The 19,674-nt window shown below is 42.1% G+C and overlaps 1 protein-coding gene across 2 annotated transcripts; it reads right to left on the bottom strand.

Moving 5' to 3' along the window:
- Positions 1-548: 548 nt before the first annotated feature.
- rexo1 (REX1, RNA exonuclease 1 homolog) lies at positions 549-19,111 on the bottom strand. 2 transcript variants are annotated; one of them, XR_009129762.1, is made up of 17 exons: positions 18,790-19,111; positions 15,071-16,785; positions 14,890-14,991; positions 13,545-13,758; positions 11,737-11,858; positions 11,381-11,518; positions 11,049-11,172; positions 9,492-9,617; positions 8,786-8,926; positions 7,127-7,240; positions 6,469-6,542; positions 6,271-6,381; positions 6,086-6,201; positions 5,834-5,972; positions 4,401-4,521; positions 1,251-2,857; positions 549-875 (listed from the first exon to the last, which is right to left on the bottom strand). XR_009129762.1 is itself a non-coding variant. In XM_058072322.1 (16 exons), the coding sequence occupies exons 1-16, from the start codon at positions 18,962-18,964 to the stop codon at positions 2,769-2,771; spliced, it is 3,621 nt and encodes a 1,206-aa protein (XP_057928305.1). In that variant the 5' UTR covers positions 18,965-19,111; the 3' UTR covers positions 1,066-2,768. The 2 variants fall into 2 exon arrangements, 1 of the variants encoding a protein (XP_057928305.1); XM_058072322.1 differs by lacking the exon at positions 549-875 and having other exon boundaries at positions 1,066-2,857.
- Positions 19,112-19,674: the final 563 nt, after the last annotated feature.

Genomic DNA, 19,674 nt, shown 5'->3' with positions numbered 1-19,674 from the left:
GGCAAGGCTGGGCCGCATCAGGTTTTCCAAAAAAAAAAAAAAAACGCATTTATTAAAAACAAAAATATACAAACTTTTTCAGTGCTTTGGTTCCGATTTTCTACAATAAAAGCTCTGATAAAACATTCCACTGTTCTCATGTTAAATTTTTCTGCACAAAATAAGATGAAAAATAAACAAATCAAGAATAAAGAAAATCAATCAGTAATAAATAAATATAATAATAATAATAAAACGGCAAATAATAAAAACTTAAACCACATATAGTTGGTGGGTAGACAAATTATTTTTTTCAGATTAAAATGAACAAAGCATTATTAGAGCCCTGTAGACATGACAAAACACGACTATAGTCACATTTATACTCTTTTTATTTACAACATATTGCGCAACTGCAGGCTCTTGAGACACATGCTAACTCGCAAACTAGAGAGCTAGCGACCTAAACGGTAGCCTCCAAGTTATTTCCTTTCAACTTAAATAGCCAAAACCTTACCACTTCCACACGGATAGGGAGGATAACTATTAACAGTTATTTAACCTTGAACATGAACATTAATCAAACGTAATAATTTTTTTCTGGGTACATGATACCATACAGCATCCATATCAAACTTGCGCGGGCCGCACTAACATTAAACTTTCATATCAAGGCGGGGGCCTCAAACTAGTGTCCTGCGCGCCACATTTGGCCCGCGGGCCGCGTGTTTGAGACCCCTGCTATAATGTGTTACCTTTTTTTGGGACTTCCGTCTGCAGACTGAAGAGCAGCAAGGCCGACGTCTAAAAAAAGGCTGCTACAGGATCCACGCCATTTTTTCCACCATGACAGCACATTGAAGGAGAGTTGACAGGTATGTTGTGTAACACGTTGTCTAGGTAAAAGGTGAACATTATGCTTCTTTTTAACTATAAGTTATAATAAAAGCATTACCATATTGTTGGGCTTACATCATGAAAAAAAAAAGTTTACTCAATAGAGCTCTCCTTCTCTCTCAGCATGGGGTCAATTTCAGAGCCCCCCCCCCCCCGACCCCACTTCAGCGTGACCCCCAACTAGTCAAAGGTGATCACAACAGAGCGAGAGAGAGAGAAAGGAAAGCATTGATCGACTTTCATAATGAAGACGACCCCACTAAGCTGCTTTTGCAGAAAACCTCGGCGACAATCAGTAAACACTAGGAAGCCCCCCTCCCCTGTCACTGCCAACATTGTGTCGGTATTGATCCCAGCTATGTGGCTCTTAATACCTGGGGTCTTTTGGGCCCGGCCTAGGGGGAAATGCATCCTTGACATGCGACGTGAGGAGACGTGAGGAGCTTAATAGGCAAAAGGATGGGCCTCTCAGTTTAGCCTTTCACTCCCGTTTATCCTCACTTATCACATCTGCTGGAGAAAAGGGAGGTCCCGCAGCCGCCGCTGCACCTGCTGCTTGCGGGGACGCACTCTCCGGGTGGATGCTCCGCACTGTACTTGGAGGGAGAGCTGTCACAAACTCTTATAACTGCAATAAGACGCCATCATCATTATCGTTGTCCTCCTCCTTCTCTTACTAAATCACATTTTAATAGAAAAAAAAATAATACACAACCAAAAAAATGAATAAACAAATACAAAAAGAAACTGCAACAGAGCATATTTACGGCGTCCTGTCTGGTCATGATAAACATAAAATAACGCAGGCCTGATTCAACTTAACACCGTCATATATATATATATATATATATATACAGTAAACCTCTGATATATCGGATTCAATTGTTCCCACTGGTTTTGTCCGATATAAGCGAAATCCGTTATATGCGTATACCGGAAAATGTCCGTTTTATGCATATATCGGATTTATATCCGGTATATGCGTAAATCGGATTTTATCCGTTATAAAAAGGCACTTCCTTGACTATGTTTCCAATGTACCTGGACGCGCAGGCAACGCTGCAAATGACGTCGTATAGCGGCCTGTCACGATTCGGCGAATCGGAGCGCCACGATGCGGCCATCCGATATATGCGAGGGAAATTTAATGGAAATGCATTGGAACGAGACTGGAGATTTTGTCCGAAATAAGCGAAATCCGTTATAATAAATCCAATATATGCAATGAATTTTTATTGGAAATGCATTACAGAAAAATCGGTTCTTTTTTATCTGTCCGTTGTGAGCGAATTTCCGATATATCCGAGTCCGATATATCCGAGGTTTACTGTATGTATATTTTCGACATATTCCTTTTCATGCAGCGCACATGACAGATATATGGCCCGGTACTCAAAAAGTACAGCAATAGGGTGTCAAAATTTTGTTACCGTTATCAAGTATTCGGAACCGATCCCGACAAAATTGGTAAATAAGAGCCCCTGTACAAGCGTCGTGAAAAGTGCCTTTTCATAGTAACGTACAATAGACTAAAGAAAGCGATGCACACAAGTGAGAAGTTTAGGTACGTTAACACAAATGAGGACCAGTCCTCTAGTGCAATGTAGCATAAAGTTACAGTCTGTCAGAAATCTTTGCTGTTAGAAACCCCCCTGGGCATTAAAAAACTGCTCAAAGAAACTAACAAACAATCGAGGACTGAAATATCAATCATAGTAATACTAATAATCAGGGCTCACGTTCTCACATTCAGGAAGCAAAAACAGTTTTCTGCTGCTTCCGGGGGCCTTCTTGTGCTCAAAACTGCGTGGAAACCATCTCAAAACCTTACTTTTTACTCTGTATAATATCCTTCCAAGGCGTGCTGCGAGGCCCGAAGGAGCGGCGTGAGGTCATCTCCTGACCTTGGCGTCCTCCTTCAGCTTCCACATCATCAGTTCCATGCAAGCCGAGGCATCTTCGCTGGAGTTGTGGCCCTCCACTGTAAAGACATCAGGGTTGTGATGATGCATTCATTCATTCATTGCTGGAGCCTATCCCAGCTGTCTTCGGGCAAGAGAGGCGGGGTACACCCTGGACTGTTCGCCAGCCAATCACAGGGCACATATAGACAAACAACCATTCACACTCACATTCATACCTATGGACAATTTGGAGTCGCCAATTAACCTAGCATGTTTATGGAATGTGGGAAGAAAACGGAGTACCCGGAGAAAACCCACGCATGCACGGGGAGAACATGCAAACTCCACACAGAGATGGAATTGAACTCGGGTCTTCTAGCTGTAATGCCTGTGTGCTAACCACCCGGCCGCTGTGCAGCTCTGGTTCAGTATATTTTTCATCAAAATAGTAGTCATGCCAAAATTTTGTGTTGCTGCTGGATGTTCACAGTATCCGAGTGATACTGTCGTGGGGGTGCTGGAGCCTATCCCAGCTGTCTTCGGGCAAGAGAGGCGGGGTACACCCTGGACTGGTGGCCAGCCAATCACAGGGCACATATAGACAAACAACCATTCACACTCATATTCATACCTATGGACAATTAACCTAGCATGTTTATGGAATGTGGGAAGAAACCGGAGTACCCGGAGAAAACCCACACATGCACGGGGAGAACATGCAAACTCCACACAGAGATGGCCGAGGATGGAATTGAACTCGGGTCTTCTAGCTGTAATGCCTGTGTGCTAACCACCCGGCCGCTGTGCAGCTCTGGTTCAGTATATATTTTCATCAAAATAGTAGTCATGCCAAAATGTTGTGTTGCTGCTGGATGTTCACAGTATCCGAGTGATACTGTCGTGGGGGTGATGGAGCCTATCCCAGCTGTCTTTGGGCAAGAGAGGCGGGGTACACCCTGGACTGGTGGCCAGCCAATCACAGGACACATATAGACAAACAACCATTCACACTCACATTCATACCTATGGACAATTTGGAGTCGCCAATTAACCTAGCATGTTTTTGGAATGTGGGAGGAAACCAAAGTACCCGGAGAAAACCCGGGGAGAACATGCAAACTCCACACAGAGATGGCCAAGGGTGGAATCGAACCCTGGTCCTCCTAGCTGTGAGGTCTGTGCGCTAACCACTCGCCTGTGATGATGCAACTTGTAACAAACCTATTTGAAACATATGCGATCAATGAGGTACCGTATATTCCCCTATTGACCACTCAGAATGCCGCACAGTGGACGAGTGGTTAGCATGTTGGCCACACAGTCCGGAGATCAGGTTCGAGTTGCAAATGCATGGGGAGAACATGCAAACTCCACACATGGATGCCCAGTGAAGACTTCCATTGAACATAATGCACGCTAGTGACATCTACTGGTAACATGGAAGCTTAGCAGCCAACATTCTGGCATTTCAATTGTTGCAATAAGAACATAAAAATGTCCCCCAGTGGGGGCATGACAGGAAATGATTGAGAACCACTACTTTAATAGAATGCGGAAGAGGAATTATCCTAAAATTTTGTGTATGAATGAGTTTTGTGTAAAGCAAAACTGATATCTCACCGCTGTCCTGGATGATGCGTTTAAGGTGGTCGGCCATTAGGTTCCTCAAGGCACGTTTGTAGGGTAAACCAAGTCGGTGAGGGAACACAATGGCTGTGTCTACCACCGAACTGTGGATGAGCTGGAATGGATGAAGACAAGAAAATATTATAGCAGCAAACTGAAGAAAAAAAAATTAAATTAAAAATTTAATAAAATAAAATATTAAAAATAAAATAAAATATTAAAAATAAAAGAAAATATTTAAAATAAAAGAAAATATTTAAAATAAAAGAAAATATTAGGAATGTAATGGAATGAAATAAAATGAAATAAAATATTAAAAATGGAATGGAATTTAAATTAAAAAAAACATTAGGAATGGAATGAAATATTAAAAATGGAATGGAATTAAAATGAAATAAATTATAAATATATTAAACAAAACAAAACTAAAAACAAAATAAATAAAATAAAATAAAATATAAAATTCACTTAAATTAAATAAAAATTAAATAAAATATTAGGAATGGAATGGAATGAAATAAAATGAAATAAAATATTAAAAATGGAATGGAATTTAAATTAAAAATTAAAAATTAAAAATTAAAAATTAAAAATTAAAAATTAAAAATTAAAAATTAAAAATTAAAAATTAAAAATTAAAAATTAAAAATTAAAAATTAAAAATTAAAAATTAAAAAAATATTAGGAATGGAATGGAATGAAATATTAAAAATGGAATGGAATTGAAATAAATGATAAATATATTAAACAAAACAAAACTAAAAACAAAACTAATAAAATAAAATATAAAATTAAATTAAATTAAATCAAAATTAAATAAAATACTAGGAATGGAATGAAATAAAATATTAAAAATGGAATGGAATTGAAATGAAATAAATTAATAATATATTAAACAAAACAAAACAAAACAAAACAAAACAAAACAAAACAAAACAAAACAAAACAAAACAAAACAAAACAAAACAAAACAAAACAAAACAAAACAAAACAAAACAAAACAAAACAAAACAAAACAAAACAAAACAAAACAAAATAAAATACAAGAAGATGGCGTAGGAGTCACTTCTCTTTAGGAAAACATCAGAGACAGACTAGTATTCTGCAAAACATATACATAAGTATTGGGACTCCTGAGTTGTGGGGTAAAAACGTTTTCTCTTATGAATCCCCTCATGCAGAAAAAAAACGGGGAGCGCTAGCATCAGTTCTGAGTCATGCTAACAATAAAGCATCCTGAAATCATTCATATATGGGGGTTCCTTCTCAGCAAAGGGAGTGGGCTTACTAAGTGGGCTTACACCCAAATATCCTCCAAAAACCTCTGGGGGGGCGTGTTTACCTGGCATATGGGAACTGAGCTACTGAATGAAAGTGAAATGATGGTCCCTTCATTGCGACCTTGTATGTTGATAAGAAATGGCTACCTTGAGAGCCACAAGGTCACTCTCTAGACTGTGTCCCAGCAGGATGGACTCGGCACTGAACATACTGAGCAGCACAGCTTGCACGTCTCTCAAGGTGATGGTGGCGTTCTCCAGATCCTCTGCCGTCACGCCTGAAAACCTGCCGTTTGAAAACAAAGCACGGCGTTCCTTTTACAATACCGTTTGCTTTGAAACAAAACAAAACATCTGGTGACATTGTTCGGTTTGAGGCCGTCGATGGAAGCAACGCACCGCGTGTTGAAGTCGACCACTTTGTTCTCAGGCTTGACAAACGTGTCGTAGATGACTTTTAAGTCGGAGTTTATGACCGTGACTCTGGTGAGCTCCAGGCCCTGCTTGGTGTAACACTGTTTCGACACATACACGGGAGGGAGTTACGTAGCGAGAACGCATTTCATCAGATTTGCATGACCTACCATTTCACAATCTAAGGCGTATACTCCTCCATTGCCGTCTGGAGGCAGAGGTTTGCTGAATGTGGTCACATAGCCGCCTAATGACTCCTTACGGCCATCCTGAACATGTTGCTATGAGGCGAAAGTGAGGATATTTCGGATAAAAATCCATTTTAAAAAAATGCCACTTTATTTATTTGAAGATTTGCGTGATGATACCTTGGCCGTCTGGCACCCTGGAGAGCCCACCGCCCCGGAGCAGCAGTTGTAGATGGTCTCCCAGCCTCCTGCCACTGTCACCAACAGGACAAAAAAAAAGAGGCGGGTCAGGTGGAGGCAGATATAAATACAGTAAACCTCGGATATATCGGATTCAATTGTTCCCACTGGTTTTGTCCGATATAAGCAAAATCCGTTATATGCGTATACCGGAAAATGTCCGTTTTACGCATATATCGGATTTATATCCGGTATATGCGTAAATGGGATTTTATCCGTTATAAAAAGGCACTTCCTTGACTATGTTTCCAATGTACCTGGACGCGCAGGCAACGCTGCAAACGCTGCAAATGACGTCGTATAGCGGCCTGTCACGATTCGGCGAATCGGAGCGCCACGATGCGGCCATCCGATATATGCGAGGGAAATTTAATGGAAATGCATTGGAACGGGACTGGAGATTTTGTCCGAAATAGGCGAAATCCGTTATAAAAAATCCGATATATGCAATGAATTTTTATTGGAAATGCATTACAGAAAAATCGGTTCTTTTTTATCTGTCCGTTGTGAGCGAATTTCCGATATATCCGAGTCCGATATATCCGAGGTTTACTGTAAAAGCAAAATAAAAGCATACAGTCCATATTTGACATATTACCTTTCTGTCTGTGCAAACGTCCCCAGTGAAAACCACATTCCTCTTTGCGGACGCAGTTACCGCTGGAGTTGATTTTATACTCGGCACCGCATCTGCAGCATATCTTGGAAAAGGCTACAAACACAATGCAGTTTTTAGTTGGGGGCATTATGCCCGAAAAGGACTGGAGAATTAAGGTGAACAATACAGTATTGTATTGGCTGCACGGCGGGTGAGTGGTTAGCACGCAGATCTCACAGCTAGGAGACCTGAGTTCAATTCCACCCTCGGCTATCTCTGTGTGGAGTTTGCATGTTCTCCCCGTGCATGCGTGGGTTTTCTCCGGGTACTCCGGTTTCCTCCCACATTCCAAAAACATGCTAGGTTAATTAATTGGCGACTCTAAATTGTCCATAGGTATGAATGTGAGTGTGAATGGTTGTTTGTCTATATGTGCCCTGTGATTGGCTGGCCACCAGTCCAGGGGTGTACCCCGCCTCTTGCCCGAAGACAGCTGGGATAGGCTCCAGCACCCCCCGCGACCCTCGTGAGGATAAGCAGTAGAAAATGGATGAATGAATGAATGACTTCTCCTCCTATTTTGTGTGGAAGTGGTAACTTTTTGACTTCTTATTTTGTCTTTTCCCACCCTCGGCCATCTCTGTATGGAGTTTGCATGTTCTCCCCGTGCATGCGTGGGTTTTCTCCGGGTACTCCGGTTTCCTCCCACATTCCAAAAACATGCTAGGTTAATTGGCGACTCCAAATAATAATATATATAATAATAAAAATAATAAAAAATGAGGGACTGTGTTCACAGACATCATGGAATTTAAGGGTAAATTTAATGTGGCCCGCATGACACTAGTTTGAGGCCCCCCGCCTTGATATGAAAGTTTAATGTTAGTGCGGCCCGCGCAAGTTTGATATGGATGCTGTATGGTATCATGTACCCGGAAAAAATTATTACGTTTGATTCATGTTCATGTTAAAGGTTAAATAACTGTTAATAGTTATCCTCCCTATCCGTGTGGAAGTGGTAAGTTTTTGGCTATTTAAGTTTAAAGGAAATAACTTGAAGGCTACCGTTTAGGTCGCTAGCTCTGTAGTTTGCGAGTTAGCATGTGTCTCAAGACCCTGCAGTTGCGCAATATGTTGTAAATAAAAAGAGTATAAATGTGACTATAGTCGTGTTTTGTCATGTCTACAGGGCTCTAATAATGCTTTGTTCATTTTAATCTGAAAAAAATAATTTGTCTAGCCACCAACTATATGTGGTTTCTTAAGTTTTTATTATTTGCTGTTTTATTATTATTATTATATTTATTTATTACTGATTGATTTTCTTTATTCTTGATTTATTTATTTTTCATCTTATTTTGTGCAGAAAAATAAAAATTAAGATATTTGAGAACAGTGGAATGTTTTATCAGAGCTTTAATTGTAGAAAATCGGAACCAAAGCACTGAAAAAGTTTGTATATTTTTCTATTTTTAATAAATGCGTTTTGTTTTTTTTTGGAAAACCTGATGTGGCCCAGTCTCACCCAGACCCTAGCTCCAGTGGCGCCCAGGTAAATTGAGTTTGAGACCCCTGCTTTAAGGGGATCTTGGGCTCAAAAAGGTCGGTTACCCCTGACATGGAATGTAATGACACTAATGTGATGATGTAGATACTTACGGTCAGTGACGGTCTTCTTCTCTGGAAGGTTATATATGATCGCTTTTCCGACAGCGCCGGTGTTCATCCGAGGATATCCGTGTTCCTGTAGCTGCTCCTCTGTCATCAGGTATGGTTTCAGCTTTCTGTAGAGTGCAGCTCCTGAAGTGTGGCACATCAACGAGTTCAACATTTATCACATGATGACTCCTGTACAGTAAACAGTAAACCTCGGATATATCGGATTCAATTGTTCCCACTGGTTTTGTCCGATATAAGCGAAATCCGTTATATGCGTATACCGGAAAATGTCCGTTTTACGCATATATCGGATTTATATCCGGTATATGCGTAAATCGGATTTTATCCGTTATAAAAAGGCACTTCCTTGACTATGTTTCCAATGTACCTGGACGCGCAGGCAACGCTGCAAACGCTGCAAATGACGTCGTATAGCGGCCTGTCACGATTCGGCGAATCGGAGCGCCACGATGCGGCCATCCGATATATGCGAGGGAAATTTAATGGAAATGCATTGGAACGGGACTGGAGATTTTGTCCGAAATAGGCGAAATCCGTTATAAAAAATCCGATATATGCAATGAATTTTTATTGGAAATGCATTACAGAAAAATCAGTTCTTTTTTTATCTGTCCGTTGTGAGCGAATTTCCGATATATCCGAGTCCGATATATCCGAGGTTTACTGTAGAAAAAAAATCCCTTACCATTTAGCTTCTCTTCTCGCTGTTTCCCCATCCTGTTGACAGTGAAACTCGTCGTAGCTGCAAGGCGACCTCCCAGTACATCCTCATGAGACTGTGATTTCCTGGAAGGAGGTAAGCCCGCCTCCTCTGTAAAGCGACAAAACAGAAAGATGTTAGCAGGTGAAGCGGACTCTAAACTCCTGATCTATGAGCAGTTTTACATTTTGAACTGTTGGATCTTAAGGATGTTCTAAGTAGAGCTTCAAAACGGGAGTAAGCAATTTATTGCAAACAAAGTCTGGGCAAGAATGTGGATTCGGTGTCATTTTGTGTCAGATTGAGCTTTTCATAAAAGATCTGAGCTGAAGGATCACATTGGATGTTCTTGTTCTGTTCTCTGATGAGAAAAAAAAATGGAACCTTAACAGTCCTAATGGCTTCCAACCGAGATGTTTCTCCCACACGGCTCAGCGGAGGTGGTACCATCACGATCTGGGGTGCTTTTTTTCTTCAATGGAACAATGGAACTTCAGGTTGTGCAGGGGTGTCAAACGGCAGCCGGCCATGTAGAAGGGTGTATCCCTTGTGATCCCTTGTGAGACCAGGGTTCAATTCCACCCTCAGCGGTAGAAAATGGATGAATGAATGAGTTCTCCTCCTATTTTGTGTGGAAGTGGTAACTTTTTGACTTCTTATTTTGTCTTTCCCCACCCTCGGCCATCTCTGTGTGGAGTTTGCATGTTCTCCCCGTGCATGCGTGGGTTTTCTCCGGGTACTCCGGTTTCCTCCCACATTCCAAAAACATGCTAGGTTAATTAGCGACTCCAAATTGTCCATAGGTATGAATGTGAGTGTGAATGGTTGTTTGTCTATATGTGCCCTGTGATTGGCTGGCCACCAGTCCAGGGTGTACCCTGCCTCTCGCCTGAAGACAGCTGGGATAGGCTCCAGCACCCCCGCGACCCTCGTGAGGATAAGCGGTAGAAAATGGATGAATGAATGAGTTCTCCTCCTATTTTGTGTGGAAGTGGTAACTTTTTGACTTCTTATTTTGTCTTTCCCCACCCTCTGCCATCTCTGTGTGGAGTTTGCATGTTCTCCCCGTGCATGCGTGGGTTTTCTCCGGTTTCCTCCCACATTCCAAAAACATGCTAGGTTAATTAGCGACTCCAAATTGTCCATAGGTATGAATGTGAGTGTGAATGGTTGTTTGTCTATATGTGCCCTGTGATTGGCTGGCCACCAGTCCAGGGTGTACCACCCCGCCTCTTGCCCGAAAACAGCTGGGATAGGCTCCAGCACCCCCGCGACCCTCGTGAGGAAAAAGCGGTAGAAAATGAATGAATGGTTCTTAAACGTTTAATCAGCCTGCTTCATTTTAATGCTTGTTTGCAATAAATTGCCTCAAATTTGCCCCAAAAATTGACTCAATTTTTTTGTCTCACTTCCATTTCTTATTTTTTGCATTGTGAAGCTCTACTCAAGAGCCAAGATCGCAAAATGTATATAAAATGTTGATCAGGAGTGGACATGTATACTAAAATATACTATAATGCGCGACTGTGTGTTTTGACGTACTGATGACATGCGAGGCGCATGAGCTGCTCTTGTTGCGCAGCTTTTTCAGCGTGTTGACAGCGACGTTGAGATATATGTTCTTCGTGTTGCTGCGGTCATACACCACCTTCTCCTCATCAAGGCCCTGAAACGACAAACTTTCTTTATCGTGCAATGAAAGGTTTAAGAATCAAAGCATTTAAAACACATCAAACTTTAAAGTTAATTTGCTTTATTGTTTTTTGTTTTTTTTTTTTTTAAATCGGCTCTTATCCTCCGATCAAAGCTGTTGCTATTCAACTATTTTTTATACTATATCAATATGACGCTGCTAAAAACCGAGTGACTCGTACCATCTGGAAGGCAACGTCCTCCGATGGGCAGAACTTGACGCACTCGTCGATGAAAAAGTTGAGGTAGCGCTGGCGAACGATGGTCGGCACTTTGGTCCCAAACTCAATGGGGATGATGGGACGCTTCATTGAAACACTCTGACCCAAAACAGAGGGAGGACACTGGTATCAGGCTACATTCATCAATATTAATTTATCATTCACATGAACGCTTGTAATAAAAAAATACTATTAATATGTATCCTTTATTTAAATCTGGCTTCAGCAGCAGTGGTGCCATACCTGGTATAGCTAAACCGAAGTGTACAGTAGGTCAATCTAACAGTCATCAAGCATAATTAAACACTATGAATTACCTTCATGGTGGGTGTGTGAGCCACTCTTTTTTGTGCAATGGTGGATGTCGTCTTTGACAGGATACCGGCTGTGGTTTGGGTCCGAACAAGCAGGCTGCCGGCTGGTTTCGGTTCTGAAGAACCTACCCGTTAACATACAAAACAGGCAAAATGGCCACATCACATTCTTATTCTTATTCTTATGTTACTTACCAAACGCTTGATTACATACAACTGCACAATCTGTTTTTAAAAAGTACAGTGGAGCCTCGGTTTTGGTAGGATACGGTGAGCGACAAAAATTATTGCCATGAATATGCCTTGGTTTTCATGCTCCTAATAAACTAGTCGAGTGCTCGAACCGCTACTTTCTTCCACACGCTTTGAACCCTCTGCCTTAAAACAATGATGCGGCTAATTCGTGGCTAAAAGGACTACTGTTCCCATGATGCTTCGAGTGCAGGCTCGGGAAGTTGTGACTCAACTTTGCCTGTTGTTCCGGCAATGAATTATTTTGGAAACCCACGATATAGTGAGGGTACAATGTTGGAACTGTGAAGTCTATAGTATGTATTTCACTACGACTATAATTATTACATTTTCATTCATTTTCTAAGGGTCGCAGGGGTGCTGGAGCCTATCCCAGCTGTCTTCCAACGCCCTGGACTGGTCTCCAGCCAATCACAGAGCACATATAGACAAACAACCATTCACACTCACATTCATACCTATGGACAATTTGGAGTCGCTAATTAACCTAGCATGTTTTTTGGAATGTGGGAGGAAACCGGAGTACCCGGAGAAAACCCACACATTCACAGGCAGAACATGCAAACTCCTCAGAAATGGCAGAGGGTGGAATTGAACTCTGGTCTCACAGCTGTGTGGCCTGTGCACTAACCACTCGTCCATTATTATATTCATTCATTCATTTTCTACCGCTTTTCCTCATGAGGGTTGCGGGGGTTGCTGGAGCCTACCCCAGCTGTCTTCCAACGCCCTTGACTGGTCTCCAGCCAATCACAGAGCACATATAGACAAACAACCATTCACACTCACATTCATACCTATGGACAATTTGGAGTCGCCAATTAACCTAGCATGTTTTTGGAATGTGGGAGGAAACCGGAGTACCCGGAGAAAACCCACACATTCACAGGGAGAACATGCAAACTCCTCACAGAGATGGCCGAGGGTGGGGAAAGACAAAATAAGAAGTCAAAAAGTTACCACTTCCACACAAAATAGGAGGAGAACTCATTCATTCATTCATCCATTTTCTACCGCTTATCCTCACAAGGGTCGCGGGGGTGCTGGAGCCTATCCCAGCTGTCTTCGGGTGAGAGGCGGGGTACACCCTGGACCGGTGGCCAGCCAATCACAGGGCACATATAGACAAACAACCATTCACACTCACATTCATACCTACGGACAATTTGGAGTCGCCAATTAACCTAGCATGTTTTTGGAATGTGGGAGGAAACCGGAGTACCCGGAGAACATCCACACACTCACAGAGATGGCCGAGAGTGGAATTGAACTCTGGTCTCCCAGCTGTGTGGCCTGCGCCCTAACCACTCGTCCAATATTACATGTGATATAATAATATTTTTGGGCTATCAGGAACAAATGAACTGGATTTCCATTATTTCTTATGGTTAAAAATGTATTACTGTAATTTTTCGGCATACCTTTTTGGAATGGATTAATGATGAAAATCGAGAATCCACTGTAGGTATGCAAAAGTGAACAATCAAGCACGGCAAACATTAGCATCTTATCACAACATGAACGCTAATGAGCTGCAATAACACCGAGTTGAGTCATACTTGCGTTGGAGGACATTAACAGCGGATTGGGACGGTGTGCGATCCTCTTCTTGCCTCCTGAAGAGCCAGTGCTGGAAGAGCTTTGTGAGGCGGCTTTGATGGTGGCGGAGAACTGGGCGGCTTGTTCCTGCGCCATCTGCATGCGCTGATAGCAAACCTCCTGAGGTGTGGGTCTCCGGTACGGCCGAACCGCGTTCTTTGAAGGTGCATCGCTCTGATGAACAGGAAAACAAGATAGAAAGTAAGTTGCACGAATATGAATAAGAATAATGATGATAGGAATAATAATAGGCTAATTAATTATAAAAGACTGGTCTCCAGCCAATCACAGGGCACATATAGACAAACAACCATTCACACTCACATTCATACCTATGGACAATTTGGAGTCGCCAATTAACCTAGCATGTTTTTTGGAATGTGGGAGGAAACCGGAGTACCCGGAGAAAACCCACACATGCACGGGGAGAACATGCTAACTCCACACAGAGATGGCCGAGCGGGGAATCGAACCCGGATCTCCTAGCTGTGAGACATGGCAAAACAGCAACAGCAACAGAGTCAACTATAATGGGTAATATGAATGGAAAGATGACTGTAGGGGTGTTATTTCATGTCTAGAGGGCTCTATTAATATTCATTCATTTTCTACCGCTTATCCTCAAGAGGGTCACGGGGGTGCTGGAGCCTATCCCAGCTGTCTTCGGGCGAGAGGCGGGGTACACCCTGGACTGGTGGCCAGCCAATCACAGGGCACATATAGACAAACAACCATTCACACTCACATTCATACCTATGGACAATTTGGAGTCGCTAATTAACCTAGCATGTTTTTGGAATGTGGGAGGAAACCGGAGTACCCGGAGAAAACCCACGCATGCACGGGGAGAACATGCAAACTCCACACAGAGATGGCTGAGGGTGGGGAAAGACAAAATAAGAAGTCAAAAAGTTACCACTTCCACACAAAATAGGAGAACTCATTCATTCATTCATCCATTTTCTACCGCTTATCCTCACGAGGGTCGCAGGGGTGCTGGAGCCTATCCCAGCTGTCTTCAGGCAAGAGAGACAGGGTACACCCTGGACTGGTGGCCAGCCAATCACAGGGCACATATAGACAAACAACCATTCACACTCACATTCATACCTATGGACAATTTAGAGTCGCCAATTATGCACGGGGAGAACATGCAAACTCCACACAGAGATGGCAGAGGGTGGAATTGAACACGGGTTTCCTAGCTGTGAGGCCTGTGTGCTAAACACTCGTCCACCGTGCAGCCAGTCAACAAACAAGCACAGTAAAAAGATAAAAAATGCAACAAAAGAGGCTGAGACTTACAGTTCCTTTGGCAACAAAGTGTGAAATTCTCTTCTTCTGACCGGGGAAGAGAGTGGTTAAAGTGCTCTCGGTGTTCTTCTCCTCTTCTAAATCTCTTGAAGGCTGAGAACACGCGAGATAAACATGTGACAGCAACACAATAACAAAAAAAAAAAAACAAGATAAAAGTGTAACAGAGTACCTGCTTAGTTTGCCTTCCCTTGTCTTCCTTCTTCACATCCTTGGATTCGTTGAAGATCCGTAAACACTCCTCCATCGGATCCGAGTCAAAGTCCAAATCATCCTGGAAGATTGACAGGTCTATTCCGGCAACAAGGTCTTTATCCGCACCGCTCTCCTCCGTAGCGCCATTATCCTCATCCTCAGAGGAAGACGGCGTCAGCTCTGACGCTTTCCTCTTATGCAGTCTCCGCCCCCTTTTTAAAGCGTCGGCGCATTTCCTCACGAGAATTTCCTCCGGCTCCTCGTCGCCGCCGCCATCCACCTCCATCGGTTGGGCCTCCTCGGCGCTCTCGTCGCCGAACAGATCGGCGTGACTGAGACTCGCGGTTCTTTGTTTCGACTTGGGCCTTTTGCCGTTTTTGGTTTTGTCTTTGCCGCTAGCTGCGCTCTTAGCGGCGGCGCTCGAACTGCTGCTTTTGTGAAGTTTCTTTCCATCCTTGTCTCTTTTGCTGATGTCCGCTTTGTTTTTGGGTTGCTTCTCCTTGGACTTCTTGCTTTCCGCCGAACCGTTTTCCGTGGCTTTATCTCGTTTGCTTAAGTTTGGTTTCATCTTTCCGTCGCGTCTCTTGTGTTCCCTGTTAGCTTCATCAGACGCCTTCACCTTCTTTCCATCGTTACTTTTCCCGTGACTTTTATTCTCCTTTTTTGTCGAGTCCTGGTGCGAGTTCTTCCGTGACTCTTTCTTATTCTTGTTGCTGCTCTTACTAATAATAGAGCTTTGGCCCATTTTTTCACTTTTTATGTGATTGCTTTGACCGACTGAGTTCTTTTTATTATTATTATTATTATTTGGGCTGGTCTTTTTTTGTAGCTGATCATCTTTGGGAACTTCCTGTTCGTTTCTCTGCCCCAATGCTTTTAGTGTACTCTCGGTTCTCTCTTTACCCGAATTGGCTCCAATCAGAGTTAAAGTCTTGCCTCGCCTATGCTGGAGACTACTAAGCGAAGTGGGTCTGTATTCAGTTCCCGAGCTCTCCCCGTCCGATTCGGAGAACACGTACTTGTTTGCGTTCACAGTCTGCTGCTGTGTTTTTTTCCCAGTTGCGATAAAAGTGTCAGGTGACGCTTTGAGGTTGTGTGTTTTTCTGCCCTCCGCCGAAACATCACGGTTGTCTCTTTTCGTTTTTCCCGCTATTCCTGCAGCATAGTTGGAAAGCGGGTCGTATTCCATGTCTGTCGACGGTCTGGAAGTGTCTACTGTGTATTTACATGTCGAGGATGTCCTGGAATATTTCGGACTTGACGGAGGAGAGGGCGTTTGTATTCGAGGTGGATTCTTTTTTAAAGACGTAGGTACGTACTCCATGGAGTTGCTATTGCTAGCCCGACTGTCCAAATCCAGAGTGTACTTGCTGCAACTCGGATTGGGGTTATAGCCCCCTGACGTCATCTGGTAACACCCGGGATCGTAGGCCAAGTGGGTGCCGGCTGCCGCGGCCGACGTTTGACCTTTAGCCGCATCCGAGGAAGACACGCTTCTTCCGCTGGGATCATAAGGTTCGTCCCCGATCCTCGACAGCTTCCTCTTCTCCCGCTCCACCTCATTGCTGACCTCCTCGATGGCCTTGTTGACCAGCTCCAGAGCACCGCTGATGTCTCCCGAGGGGGTTGGTACTCCATTCTGCAGCTCTCGGGGCCTCACAACTTCTGGTTTGAACGGGTCATAGCCTTGCTCTGCGGGAATGGAAACACAGTTTTTAGATTCAGTGTAGTGGCCAACTACGGCTGTATGATTCTGCAAAAAAACCAAAAATCACGACAGAATCCTATGGGACAATTTTGTTTGCTTTAAAGCAGGGGTCTCAAACATGCGGCCCGCGGGCCAAATGTGGCCCGCAGGACGCTAGTTTAGGCCCCCGCCTTGATATGAAAATTTTTTTCAGTCTAATTTCCAGCATGTGCAGCACAATTTTACATCTGAATCAACTCTTTAGGGCAGGGGTCTCAAACATGCGGCCCGTGGGCCCGCCTTGATATGAAAGTTTAATGTTAGTGCGGCCCGCGCAAGTTTGATATGGATGCTGTATGGTATCATGTACCCAGAAAAAATTATTACCTTTGATTAATGTTCATGTTAAAGGTTAAATAACTGTTAATAGTTATCCTCCCTATCCGTGTGGAAGTGGTAAGTTTTTGGCTTTTTTAAGTTTAAAGGAAATAACTTAGAGGCTACCGTTTAGGTCGCTAGCTCTCTAGTTTGCGAGTTAGCATGTGTCTCAAGACCCTGCAGTTGCGCAATATGTTGTAAATAAAAAGAGTATAAATGTGACTATAGTCGTGTTTTGTCATGTCTACAGGGCTCTAATAATGCTTTGTTCATTTTAATCTGAAAAAAATAATTTGTCTACCCACCAACTATATGTGGTTTCTTAAGTTTTTATTATTTGGTGTTTTATTATTATTATTATTATATGTATTTATTACTGATTGATTGATTTTCTTTATTCTTGATTTGTTTATTTATTTTTCATCTTATTTTGTGTAGAAAAATAAAAATTAAGATATTTGAGAACAGTGGAATGTTTTATCAGAGCTTTTATTGTAGAAAATCGGAACCAAAGCACTGAAAAAGTTTGTATATTTTTCTGTTTTTAATAAATGCATTTTTTGGGTTTTTTTGGAAAACCTGATGCGGCCTAGCCTCGCCCAGACCCTAGCTCCAGTGGCCCCCAGGTAAACTGAGTACAGTGTTTGTGATGCATCTCTTTAAGTGAATAAAACTACATATTATTGCTACCAGGTAATCAAATGTCCCGTATGATAGCAATTTATACTACTCACAAAAAGTTCAAAATCCTCTCTAAACTTCACCTCAGTGCCTTCGCACAACTTCTCTAACAAGGATCTGAAAGGCAAACTAGACAAGTGGTGATACAGTACGTCTTGGATCACATTAATAATTAACTGTAATTAACTGTGGCAGCATTAACTCAGCCCTTTAAGGGTTAGAATTCTACTGTGGACAAAAAAAAATAGTTGTTCGGGAAATTGCTTTCTCAAAGTCACATGATGCAACATTATTTCACTGTTTTTTTTTTTTAACCCTGGCACCGTTCTACCGTACTGTAGCATTTTTGTATCCTTGTTAAACCATATTGCCCCTGCAGTCATATTTCCCTCCTTCTGTTATCGGGGATAAAACCTGCAGTATTTCAAAGTCACACTGTTAATGATCGGATATTTATGTAAATTTGACAATGTGAAAGGTGAACTACGATGTAATGAGGGTACACTGTTTAAATAGGAAAATCATTAAAAACCAAATACTGTATGTTTTTTTTCTTAGGTGTCATCTTGATCTCATGGTGTCCAAATATGAACATAATTAATTAAATACAGATTCTAATTAAAGCACGAAATGTACCTGTTGATTCATGAACTACACACCTTTGCCTATTTGTGTCAAACACAGTTCGACATTCGAACATTCAAACGGTTCAATTCCCCAAACTTTTTGAGAGTAGTGTAGCCGAGACATAATACGCTTATGTGGCTTGGACTTGAACTAAATGTGACGAAAACAGAACAGCATTTAAAGTGTTTATTCCTTCAAATAAAATCCAGATACCGCCATATTGATATTAGCTATATTGATGTTACAAATACGCGTTCAAAGCTGAATTCGGAATTTTGCCCACGGATACCTTATGTGTTGTTTAAAGTCCCAGAAATAATCACCTTTTTGGCCGATATGGTGCTTTTTACTGTCGGCTGCTGCTACGTAGGAAAGCCGTCTCTGCTGGCTGTGCCTGAAGTGACAGTAAGGTCTGTTGCACCCGCTGTCTTTGCCCTCTGTGGATTCCGTGTAAAATGGACAGTCAAGCCCACGAAAGAAGCCGGTTGATCTCAGCATTATCTCCTGATATTCCTCTCATGCCCACGCCGATCTCTTTAAGGCCGTTTCCGTGTATAAGCTGGAGATAAAACCAAGGCTTGAATGAGCAGTAAGAACAATAACAACGTCTCTACGGCGCCATGTTGGATCGGTGGCGGAAATGAAATCTCGCCTCCAAACTCTCGCGTATTTCGCTGACGTCATTGAAAACTGTCGTCACGTGCGCACTGAAAATATACAGGACTCGCTCAGAAGTTTCATGGTGCATTCAGTGACTTTAAACCGATTGGGAAATAAATATCTTAATCGACTTGTAATTTGAAAATAAACAATCGATGTTTTTAAATAATTCTAACTACTTCAAGTCTTTCATGTAAAAAAACAATAAAAAAACAGCGTTCATAGTTTGGTTGAGGTGTCAAAGGAACACCAAGTCCACACACTGGTCAAGCAAATAATTGACACTTTTTTAAAAAGCTTTATTTCACAGGACAGGTTGGCCGTGGAAATCATCCGATCAGTAAATCTGTAAGAGAAGCATCCATTCATTCATCCAAAAAAAAAACCACATTTATTAAAATCAGAAAAATATACAAACTTTTTCAGTGCTTTGGTTCCAATTTTCTACAATAAAAGCTCTGATAAAACATTCCACTGTTCTCAAATATCTTAATTTTTATTTTTCTGCACATAAGATGAAAAATAAACAAATCAAGAATAAAGAAAAT

Source organism: Doryrhamphus excisus, chromosome 5 (assembly GCF_030265055.1).
Source record: "Doryrhamphus excisus isolate RoL2022-K1 chromosome 5, RoL_Dexc_1.0, whole genome shotgun sequence".
Taxonomy (NCBI): domain Eukaryota; kingdom Metazoa; phylum Chordata; class Actinopteri; order Syngnathiformes; family Syngnathidae; genus Doryrhamphus; species Doryrhamphus excisus.
This window is presented reverse-complemented; position numbering and strand designations above follow the sequence as displayed.

What these genes read in the sequence shown, in the direction of transcription:
- rexo1 (XM_058072322.1), bottom strand. Translation starts at nt 18,964, where the DNA reads ATGCTGAGATCAACCGGCTTCTTTCGTGGGCTTGACTGTCCATTTTAC. An exon ending in ACTTTGTTGCCAAAGGAACT is followed by an intron (nt 13,759 to 14,889) that starts GTAAGTCTCAGC and finishes CCTGTTCATCAG; the next exon opens with AGCGATGCACCTTCAAAGAA. An exon ending in CAGGGTGCCAGACGGCCAAG is followed by an intron (nt 6,382 to 6,468) that starts GTATCATCACGC and finishes TTCGCCTCATAG; the next exon opens with CAACATGTTCAGGATGGCCG.